General features: G+C 32.1%; 1 protein-coding gene across 2 annotated transcripts in view; it reads right to left on the bottom strand.

The window, feature by feature from the left end:
• LOC149741833 (uncharacterized) overlaps positions 1-12,443 on the bottom strand; it is a 61,487-nt gene that overhangs the window by 38,871 nt on the left and 10,173 nt on the right. For both annotated transcript variants that reach the window (XM_089890370.1, XM_089890376.1), the window contains exons 7-16: positions 9,861-10,035; positions 6,498-6,628; positions 6,244-6,382; positions 5,911-5,985; positions 4,083-4,265; positions 3,760-3,837; positions 3,488-3,679; positions 3,219-3,296; positions 1,768-1,968; positions 1,169-1,246 (exon numbers count right to left, since the gene is read on the bottom strand). In XM_089890370.1, coding sequence (XP_089746496.1) covers positions 1,169-1,246; positions 1,768-1,968; positions 3,219-3,296; positions 3,488-3,679; positions 3,760-3,837; positions 4,083-4,265; positions 5,911-5,985; positions 6,244-6,382; positions 6,498-6,628; positions 9,861-10,035 — 1,330 coding nt within the window. The remainder of the gene's footprint in view (positions 1-1,168; positions 1,247-1,767; positions 1,969-3,218; positions 3,297-3,487; positions 3,680-3,759; positions 3,838-4,082; positions 4,266-5,910; positions 5,986-6,243; positions 6,383-6,497; positions 6,629-9,860; positions 10,036-12,443) is intronic.

Genomic DNA, 12,443 nt, shown 5'->3' with positions numbered 1-12,443 from the left:
TCAAAGGGCAATAGTTGTTTTTGACGGGTACCTATAGGAGGACCGACAATCAAGGACAACACACACCAGAGCCGTGGGAAAAATGTGCATGTAAGTAGTATATAGTAGGATTGGGGAAGATGGGACACAAATTTTCTTTTTACGGACCCTCATTTAATAATAATAAAAAATATAACAGAATTATTCGACAGTGTTAACACGATTTTATAAAGCGCGCGTCAAATCCGATTACTGTTGTTAAATGTTTAAAAAATATGTTAGTTCAAAACAGCATTTTTTGAACCGGTGAAAATATGCGAAATAGGAAGGTGCTAATTTTTAATGCTCGCTAAATCATAGTGAAGCCGATGAAATTATATAGTTTGCGAATGTAAACGATTAAACTAGTTTTATAGATTTATAAAAAAATGGAATATTGCATGAAGTTTGTTTTTGTCGAGTAAAACTAGTTTTAGTTTTGTGAAAAAATCTGAGATACATACATGAGGAATATGGGCAGGGGTCAATATGACTTTAACTAAAGATAAAAAAAATATCGTTTTAAAGTTATATATATATGAAGTTTACATGGTAAAGAAACTAGCACAGCCGGTTAATTTCGGTAGGTTAACTACAAGTTGCAGAATACTATTAATTTTCGTCCCATCTTCCCCCACATTGTTGTTTTGTAAGTTTTTATTGCCAAACTTTAAAAGGTTTTCTCTTAATTCAAAAATTTCTACACCAGGGATAATTCAAGTACAATATGTGACACTCAAAAACCGTCATATATTTTGATTTTGGAAATATGTGCTTAAGTGTCCCATCTCCCCCCTCTACTATAAGTCTTTCTATTAAACTAATGAGTTAATTTCATTTTAAATTGTTTTATATAATTCCTTACCACCTAAAACCTAGACGCCAGAATTGGAGCTTTGGCATGAATATTAAGTGAATTATTGTCATTTTACTGTTTTGGCGGCCATCTTGAAAATGAAAACTATCTGATGCTCCGATTTTCCTAGATTTTTAATATATTATTTTTGATGATAAATACTACAAAAAAACGTTGAAAAACCTTTTGTAGGAATTTTTTAGGGGTCAAACCATATATTGACCTGACTAATATATATGTTATGATATAAGATATAGTAACAATTCATATGAAACATTTAAAAAAAATTCTTACCTTCCACTTGCTGTAGTTTCACTCTCACACTTGTCATGTTCAAATTAATGAGGGAAGGTTTATTTGGTCTAACAGGAACTGAAAAGATATTTAAAGTTGAAAGAATATCCATCTGTCTAACAGTAAAGGCTACAATTAAATATGCATTTATCTATTCAATAAATTTGTATCCCATTTCATATAAATAACATGATCATAAAAAACATTGAATGAATGTAACTTTTTTACCCTCACATGGCAACGACAATTGTTAAAACACGGGTGTTTTGTTTCATACACCTTGTGCCCACTTACGAATTACAAAAGTAGGTAACATTGTTGCGATTATTTTTTGATTATCTTTTCGCTTTTTATAGTTGATTTATTTTTTGGCTTTTTTATAGTTTTTCTGCTGTTTATATATATTGCTGACAATTTGCACAACCTATTAGTGACCACTGGGTTGGAGCAATAGACAAGTGTATTGTCTAAGTATGAATACGCTCACAATGGTAATAGCCAGGGTTTATTAAACTTTGGCTGCAATTGTTGCCACTTTGACTAAAACCAAAATTTACCATCAATATTCAAAGAAAATTTTAAAACAAAACCATACTCACATGTAGAATCAGTGATAAGAATGAAGTTGGAACTTGTTCTATCACTTTCCCCTACAGTGATAATTTTGATCTGATACATACAACCTGGAGATAAATCTTCCAAAAGTATGGCGGGTGTGATTGAAGTAAGTGATATCATAGTTGCATTTATCATTTCACCAGAAACAAGTTTGTGAGTTGTGATGTGGTAACTCTTTGCACCTTTAAAAATTATAAGGTTAACTGATGATATAAACTTAATTTTAAATGAACCAATCATTCTGAAGTACCTCGCCCAGGACCATCACAATGGTAAAAACAAAATTGAGATTTTAACATGGTCATTGGTTCGAAACACAAATGTTCTAACTTCTAACCATTGTGCTATGAAATTGTGTTAAATATGGGTACCAATTAACTCAGAATCTTAAACAGGTTTATTATTTAAATTATTATAATTGTAATCTTTCTTCGCTGGATTTTTTAAAATTTTAAACCGATGACCAAGTTTAAGTTATTTGGATTTTGCAACAAAACATAGAAGATACACTAAAACTCTTTTTGTGAATAAAAATATTAAATTTATACCATTATTTTTTGGTGATGTCATCATAAAATTGATAACTTCATAATAATTCTTCCATTGTTGATTTTTTTAGAAAAAAAGATATGAAAATATAATGAACTGTAAACTAAATTAGTATGTGAAAGCCCTTTGTATGGTGTTTAATTTGTCATAACATCTGCATCATATAGAGGAAAAGTTACAAAAACTTTCAATATGTATGTCAATTTTTACTGAGTTATTACTGTTATTTGTTTTTACTTATTACTGACATAAAATCTCAAAAAAAACTTATAGTCAATGTAATGACCAAAAACCATTGAAAACGTCATTTAATCAACTTCCAAATGTATTGAGAATGATCTGCTTGATGTTTACTGAAGAAAGTCTTATTTGAATTAGACAAGCTATTTTGGCCATACTAACGCTAACAGATTCCACTTAAAATGATGCGTCCCATGAGAATAGATTTAAAATTCCATGTTCAGAAGCTTAGCACAATCTTTTTTTAAGAAAATCTCGATTTTGAAAACATTATTTAATACACATACAGCATACACGTTTAAGTACTTACCAGCAAGTTTCACAAGTTTACAAATGATAAAAACTGGTGACCAAAAGCTGGGTAAACAATATGCCGAATAAATTGAATTTTAACTGACAACTGCCTAAAGTTTTCAAATATGCTGATATACATTATATCACTGAAAGCAACATAACATTGCTTTTTCTTTTAATTGAGACCAAATTTGAGACAAGACACTGATAAATAACTGTAGATTTAAAATGCGGTAGCCAGTTGGCAATGGTGACAGGATGCGTTGAAAGGATTAGTTTAGTTGGACTGTAAGCTTAGTTATATACATATCTATCATTATTTTATAAATTTCAAAAACACTTTGAAGACCTTCAGCAACTTGCCACTGTAGATACAAGCTGTTTGGTGTAACTCGAGTGACAGCTAATCGAGTTGGAGCATGTGGCACTAAAAATATTAAAATGACAAATTATATATTTCAAATGATCTAACTTATTATTTTTATATTATAGTAATAAAACAATGCGACGTACAAACAGCATTCAAGAACAGGTCATCAACATTGAAGTAAATATAATGAATAAATTGTTGGAAAAGCTGTTTCTACTGAGATAAGAAAAAATTGTAATTAGAATTACCTGATTGGATGGTAATTGGAGAAACAGCATTACGATCACTAACATTGGCTGCTCCAATAGAATAAACAATAAATCTGTATTTTGATCCAGGTAACAGACCATTAACAGTAAAACGTGTCTGTTGTACAACTCTCTCAACTCTAACGCTACCCAAAGCTTGAGAAGTCACAGTCACCATATATCTGAGTGCAGCTTAAAAAAAGAATATTTTGTTCAATTAAGTTCAAAAATAAAAAGGTTATCATTAAGAAAAGTTTATATAAAGCACCAACCTGTTTGAGGTTGCCATTGAATAGTAATTGAAGTATCAGTTACAGTCGTTGCCGTAATATTCTCTGGATTGGGTGGCGCTAAAAGGTTGTAAGAAAAAGTATCGTATTAGTTGGAGGTAAATAAGGTTTTCTTAAAAGTGTGCTCATAGACCATCTTAACAGTGGTAAAACAACAACAAGTCAGTTTAATAGCATTTATCTAATTTAAACACCAGTAGAATAACATATGCAGGATAAATAAGATTTTTTGGGCCATTCTGAAAGTCGTACAAAGGCAAACAAAAAACACAGAAATAAAAGTTTAAAAATTGTATTTAACAAACCAGTGTAAGCAGAAACAATAGCACTGAAGTTGCTATTAAGTCCTGTAACTCCAACACTTTGGCACCAGAACCAATATTGGCTTGATGGAACAAGGTTTCCAATATAAATAAATGAGGTGGTGACATTTTGAATAGTAATAAGGGAACTTGCATCTCTATAGCTTGCTATGTAGTATTGAGCACCTGTCATGAAGGCATACATTAATTTTATAAACCATAACTCAAAAATTTTAAGAAAAAAGTATTCAATTTTTTATACAACATGAGGTCAGTTTGAAACACCTGAAATTTGACAGGGAAGGAAGTTTACAATTGAAGAAACGAGAAGAAATGCTTGTTAAAAACTTATAATATTCTTTTATGGGGAAATTATGATTCCAGGGATGAGAATGCAGTTTATACAAAAAGTCTGAAAAATGTTTCAGCGGGGGTCAGGGGGGCGCCGGCCCCCAGAAGGGGTCCAGGGGCGAAGCCCTGGTGGGGCCTGGAGGGGCGAAGCCCTGGTGGAATTTTACCTCCCCTCCAATGAACAAACATTATATTTATCAGCTAATGCAGTTTATTTGTGTATCACGTTGACGCGTAAAAACGCGTAAGTGACCTAAAGTAACCTCGACGTTACACGCGCCTGATAAACATGACATGCGGTGGACGCGTGATCAGACGCTTTGACCTAGTTTAATACGTTAGACGAACGAGTTAAATTAGGTGTACGAATGAGTTTACGTTTATGAACAAGTTAGCGCTATGCATCCCGCTTTTGGTGCTGTAAACTTTGTTCACGCCCTTATAATGTTTACATATTTTAATTTATAATATTATTTTGGTGTTTGATCGCTGCTCGCAGCTATACTTCTGTAAACAAGTGACCTCTTTGCTAAATCCGTATGTTTTTTAATGCGTTTTTTGCATTACTGCTACCTTTTTTAAGCAAAATACATGACGTAACAATGGAAAATAATGGTGTTTGTGACGTACAATAGGGCTCCTAATTTCAAACGTAAAATGTGAATTATTCGGCCGTATCTCTAGTAGGCCGTGTTGGACTACACACATAAACGCCAACGTCAAATATTGCTGTCTAATTCGTATTCAAACCTGTTTTAAAGCACCTCCAGGCTAGATATTGAACGTGTGAATTGCTATTATGACGCAAATAATTAACGTGTAAATTGCTATTGTGATGCAATGCACGTGTAAGTGCCTGCAATTTCGTAACAGACTGTCTGCTTGGCTATGGAAAACGTTTAGGTTGTTTATTACGCCAATATTATGTTGCAAAACAAGTCCACTTAGTCTTACAGTATTAACAATCGAGACTGATGACCTAATCGCCATTGCAGGGCACGATTAGAGCCACATCGTCGCTCTCTGTCTTATCGCGAAGATCCAATCAACGAACGCGGACACGCGCTTGTAAATAGGATAGTTATTGATATACGTTATCCAGTCGTCAACTGCATGGTCGTTTATGAGTACCCTCCCACACCCCCCCCCCCAAAAAAAAATTTTTTTGTAAGCGGATCTAGACGATTCACAAAAATGACCTTTTTGACGAAAAAAAGTCGGAAATCCGCGAATCCGCGGAAGATTCTCATCCCTGTGATTCTCTCTTTCCATAACCACTATTCAGAAATGTATTTTAAGTGTCGGAAAATGTAGCGAGCTACCTCTAGTCACGGGGCAGTTTGTCATCTTTCATGTACAAAACTTACTCATCAGTTAAGAAACATGTCATGTAATCTATTTTTTGGCAAGTAGCGGATTGAAATTAAAAAACATTAAAAGAATGAAGTTACATGAATTTAATTCCGATTTTAAAACTTACCTACTACAGGTGTCCATTCCAGTGTAATAGAAGCCAATTCGATTCTTCGAATGCTAAGTACAGGTGGAAGCGGTACTAAAGAAATATATATATATATGTATGTATAAATATATGTATATGTATAAATATATATATCTCATAACATTTTAAACAGGAAACAAACTATATAGTTAAGATTTTTTATAAAAGCAACAGCAACCAGATCACACAATCAGATGCAAAGATACAGAAAATATGATTGTCAGTAAAAAAAATAAAAAACAAAAAACAGTCTGTGAATCATATCTTTGAACAAAAAAATGTATATTTAGAGGTGGTAACAATCGAACATGCCTGTATAAAAGTAAACTGGTCTGCTTTCAAGGCTCCTGATTCCGACTGAAAATGAATACAAAGAAACTGAATAGCCAATACCAGGTTGTAGGTCATTTATGGTTGTTTGGGGCCCAACTACTCCATATGCTTTAGCAACCTAAATAATACAGGAAAATAATTGAAAAAGAAACTGAAGTTTGCATCAAAGCTAAAATTTACTAAATATAAAAAAATAATTAATTATTTGTTTTGAACGAAACTTATTAACCCACCTCACCACTGGCATTATACCTCACTGTGAGAAAATAGTTAGGTTGTATTTCAGTAGTATGTGACCAATGTACTAGAACTGAAGTAGAACTGATAGAGGAATGGTCAACTTGTAGTTCCGGTGTTACCAAACCTTTAAAAAAAAACATATACTTTTCATTTTATCCCTCTGGTTACAGTATTTGAAATGAAGAATAAACAAGCCCTGCCATGCAAAATTCAAGACTTTCCTTAACAAACCTTGCAAAATTCGGAGGAAATAAAATATGCACCTAGGTCTTTGTAATCAATACTGCCAAATCGAACCTTGAGTAAAAATCAGTATGAATCCCTTACCTATGGTTTGAGGCAGGCTTTTGTCAAAATAAAAAAACTGATATTGTTATAAATATTGTAGCATACATCCAGATCCAAATCTCTAAATAATAAAAACTTGTAATAAAAGAAAATTTATAATAACTTATATTAAAACTAATATTTTGCAACAAACTTGTTATTGTTCCTAAACATCATCTTGTTATTATATAAATTATCCTGGTATATTAGGTTACAGAAACAATATTGAATGTAATGAATGAATGTAACTTACTAGCATTGCCAGAAAACGACAGTCGTTATCACACGGGCTTAACACCTCGTGCCAGCTTACGAGTTACCATGTATGTTACTTTGTGGGTGATTATTTTTTTCTTGGATTTTTTCATTTTTTAATGTGTGGCTGATAATTTGGACAACCTATTAGTGACCACTGAGTTGGAGCAATTGCTGTTAAGTGCCTTGCCCAAGGACACATAGCCCCACAATGGTAGCAGCTACGAGCCTTGAACCCATTACCCCTAGGTTCGAGGCACGCGCGCTAACCAACTGTGCTATGGCGCCAAACATATCATGATCATAAATTTCCAACATTTAAAGAGTCTGGACCACGCTCATACAAGTTGATTTTAAATAAAAAATTACACCTAATAAATACTGTCTATGGTATTTTTTTGTGAAAAAAAAAATTTAGTTTGGCCAAAAATACGTTTTAAAAATTGCCAAAAAATTCGCCTATTGTTGCGTCACTCGCGGGCACTATGACATAAATAAGTCACGATCTGTTCTAATCGATCAGCTGATTTATTTAGGCTTTGCTAGCGAAAAATGAAATAATGTTTGCAGCAAAACAGAGTGTACCGTCGACATAGCGTTTTCTTTAACTTTTAAATTAAGAAATAGGTATTGCCGTGGCCTGATTTTAGTTTAAAATTAATGTTTTTTAAAATTGTAGTGTATTACAGTATTACACTATTTATTTTTGTCAGTTAACAATAATGTAAAAGTGTGCGATGTATAGTCATGTAGACGCATTTTATCTGATGAAGTGGTATAAGTGAAGATCCTAGTCCACTAGCAATAGGTATTGAGCCTTTCCTGCTTGAACCTGTACTTCCAGCAAGTGTTGGGGAAGTAGACAGGCCAAGTTTATCTACCATGGAAAACAAGTGACGCTGAGCAAATCAACAACACAATTTGGTGGGTTGACTAAGAATAGCATTTATTAAAAAATGTGACATTTAATAAGCCTGTTGGTTAAAGTGTTGCACTGTCTTTTTTCTTGAATTTGCTGAAATTGTATTTTTTCTTGAATTTGCTGAAAAACCAATAAGATTATTTATGCTGGCCTTCATACCAAAAAGATGGTCAATCACATGTTTATGGTGTTTATTTGTTTAAACAGTATCGCTAGATTCGCTACACGGCTGATCAGAACTTTGTTAGATAGGTACGAAATGATTGGAAAAGAAAAACAGAAAGGTTCCATCAGTACTGATCAAAAGTATAAGCGAACAACATTATAGTGACAGTTTAACAACATTTGCAAGAATATTTCATCATTCAGTTTTGAATGGTTTTGTCCTGTTTCATAAAGCATGTGATTCATGCAAGAGTTATGTTGTTTTAAACTAAGTACGTTCAACATTACTAGAAATACACACTTAAGTATTGGATTATTTTCATTGTTTTGAATAAAGAATGCTTGAACCATATGGTAAATCTGCTTCTTCTAAGTTCTTTTGTGGTCTTCATATCCTAATCGGAACATATCATAGTAAAACCATCTAAAGTAAAATGTGCACCACAGATAGAGATGACCAGCATATCAATGTAATTGTGCGTGCTTTTTTTTCTATGCCGTACTCTTTCTTTTGATAATGAAAACACACACATTGACACACACACATATATATATTTTTATCGCTTTACAGTCATTCTTGTCTTGCTATTTTAAACACAGCACCAACCAGGCATGATTACTTGGCCTATGGTAAACTCCTATATGGTAACTTTAAATACAGATATAAATATAGTCCGTAGGGGAAAAAACGAACAAAATTTAAAATCTGAACACCGGAAAGTCACGAAAACTAAATCTCTTGGTAGGCTATTTTGTGTGGTTAAACACTGATCGCTAAAAAATAACTTCCACTAAGTTGTAAAAGCTGCTTTAAGTATTGTTAATACCTTAAAAACGTTAAAAACTTGCTTATCTATCAAAACTGTAACATAAACCGCTGATAGGCCGGGTTTTCCCCATAAACGAAATAATTGTATTGTGACGTCACAGTGCCCGCGAGTGACATTTTTCAATAATTTTTAAATTTTATTTTTTAAACGTTCATAACTTTTAAATTAAAGCGAATTTTCACGAACTAGCTGTTAGTTTAGCATCAGTAAAATAACTTTATTCTTACGCAAAAAACGGCGCAACCATGAGAACCGTTGGCCAGACTCTTTAACTAATTAGAGTTTAAATCATCATTTTAGTATTTTTCTAAAAAAACTTACAGAAAAAAGGAACGTGATCGGGAAAAGCTGCCATAAAACATACCTTTCTTTTCTGTACTTATTTCTAAATTTACATTCTTGTGTATTGCAGTAATGCTAATGCCCTTCTTTTAAAATTGACAAGTGTGTAGCTGAAACTGTTCACTTAGACTTTTGGTCGAATTTCTTTTTTATTTGTGTTGGTTTTGTTTTTCTCCAAATATTCTCCAAATAAACGTAAACCTGTTTTTAACTGTAATGGTGTTTTAAATTGTTGTTTTGTTGCTATCATATCCTGCCTTATTGTTTTTAAACTTATCAATCTTTGATAACGTAATTGTAGAGACAAAAATGTTATTACTTTGTTCATATTATTAATATTTTAACGCTTCTATTAGTTAATAAGTCTTAACTACCGGATGTGCCGCGCGAACCAACTAACGTCCTTAATCAAGCAAAAATAAGCAGAAACAATGAACTATTGCACATGAACAACAAAATAAACTACTAAAGTATTTTATTAACCTGTGGTTAAAACGTTCATACCGTGGTTTTACCTGTGGTTATAATGTTCATACTTTTGGGACCAGGTGAACCGTCTCTTCTAACCGCAAAAACGAATGCAAGATAACTGGTGGCTTCCGCAAGATTACGAAACGTCACATGAGGATTAGTGTTGGTGATACCGGTTCGTCTCTCAATAATTCTACGACGGGAATCCAAGCTGCGTAACTAATGTTGAAGAAAAAAATCATAGTTTTAAATCCCAACACGTACACAAGGCGGTATCGACATTTTTAATAGGGTGGGTTAAATTGGGACACTATACGCCTACGCCCTGAGGGGTAACACATTCTGCTTTTTTATTATATATTTTTATAAAGAACGAAAATAATGTTATATTATGATTTGAGAGCATCCATACGGTCCAACAAATTGTGCGACATAGGCAGTTACTGTTGTAAAATAATAAACTTCGGTGTGGAATGGTTGCAAATTTTTGTCAATACCTGAAAAAAACTAATGTTATAAGAAGCTCATTTTGAATGCTTGCGTGGCCGGAAAACAACACTCGTTAAACACTGGTGTTCTGTTTCATACACCTTGGGCAAGCTTGCAGTTACCAGCATGTTATGTGTGTGACTATTTTATTGGGATTTTTATATTGTATGGTGAGGGAAGATGGGACACTTTGTCAGACAAGAATTTTATTAATTTTTTTTACGAACCCCGTTTACGGATAATCAAAAAATAATGTTACAGAATTATATTCTACTGCATTATCACGACTAAAACGTGCGTTAATAAAGCCGTTAACTTTAAAAAAAAAAATACGAAATAGTAAAAATTACGAAATAGTAAATAAAGTGCTAGTTTGGAATGCCTGCTAAATTATAGTAAAAGGCGAAAGAATTAAAATCGTGAAGCGTTACATAAAAAAATAAAAATAAATAAATCATGGTGAAGCCGATGATATTTTAGTTCGGAACAAAAAATATCTTTTTGGAATAAAAATATGTTTTTTGGGTAACAAAATATTGTTTTCGGATAAAAACATTTTATTTCTAAAACAAAGATAAAAAGTTATAGTATTAAAAGCGTAAAATATAAGTTGCTGATTTGATTTTATTGTAAACACATTTTTTAGTTTTTTTTACGCTAACTTGTAACGAAAGTTTTTTTGCTTACAAACGTATATAATGATATTTGAAGCATAAAATAAAATACTGTTTGTTACATTGTTTTTTTTTATAATTTAGACACTAGACTGTACGCATACTTAGTATAAACAGTACTTCTAATTTTAAAAGTAACAACTACTATAGGAATATTATTAATGAATTGGGAGCAACAAATATAAGTTTTGCAACAAAATTAATTTATTTTATATCAACAAATTAAAAAAAAATATCGTTTTCGAATGAAAATATTTTGTTTCTGAACTAACTTTTTTGTGTTTAAAACAAAAGGTATTGTTTACAAAACAAAATAAATATTTTCTGGATCAAAAATACTGTGCTTGGAACAAAAAGTTATATTACATAAAGTATAAGTTGCTGATTTGTTTTTATCGCTAGCACAAAAGTTTGTACGCCAACTTGTTCATTACGCAAACGTAAAAGTTGATAATTAGAGCATAAAAAATCCTCCATTTGTTACATTGTATTTTTTATAAAATTGAAATTGTAGTGTGGGGTAAAATGGCTATCGTGTTTTAAACAATAAACGACGTTTTTTAGAGTCACGACGCGACGGTAATTATTTAAATGTTTCCTTCATTGTTTATTATGAAATTAAACGAGTAAAGAAAAGGAAAACGTGTCTCATTTTACTCTTACTATAAGTATAGTAGGGTGGGGGAAGATGGGACACTTTGTCAGACGAGACTTTTTTTAATTCTCTTTTTACGGACCCCAATTTATTGATAATCAGGAAAATAAGGTTACAGAATTATTCGACAGTATTATCACGACTTTATAAAACGCCCATTAAAGCTGATTACTGTTTTTAAATATTAAAAAAAATATGTAAAACAGAAACAGTATACTTTGAACAGGTAAAAAATGCGAAATAGTAAGGTGTTGTATTTTAATGCTCGCTAAATCATAGTAAAGTCAATGAATTTATTTAGTTTGCGTGTGCGAACGATTAAACTAGTTTCAAAGCTTCATAAAACAACCTTGAATATTTCGTACAGTTTGATTTCGTTTCATAAAACTTGTTTTCGATTTGTAAAAAAACACTGAGATATCAGAATGAAGAAAATAGGCAGGCGTCAATATGACTTTAATTTGAGATAAAAACCAAAAAATACCGGTTTAAAGTTATATATATAAAGTTTACATGGCAAAGAAACTAGCACAGTCTGTTAAATTCGGTAGGTTAACTACAAGTTGCAGAATACTGCTAATGTAAATATATTTTAATTTAGAGTCCCATCTTCCCCCACATTGTAGTTTTGTATGTTTTCATTGCCAAACTTTGAAAGATTTGCTATTAATTTAGTAATTTATACCGCAGGGGGTTTTCAACTATAAGATAACTTTATCAGTAGTTATTATCAATTTTCTGTTATTACAAGTTCATATACATTTGTAGGATACAATATTTATTCATTGTAAGGGAAACAATGTTTAAAC

This window comes from Ciona robusta, chromosome 1, assembly GCF_009617815.1.
Source record: "Ciona robusta chromosome 1, ASM961781v2".
NCBI classification, from domain to species: Eukaryota; Metazoa; Chordata; class Ascidiacea; order Phlebobranchia; family Cionidae; genus Ciona; species Ciona robusta.
This window is presented reverse-complemented; position numbering and strand designations above follow the sequence as displayed.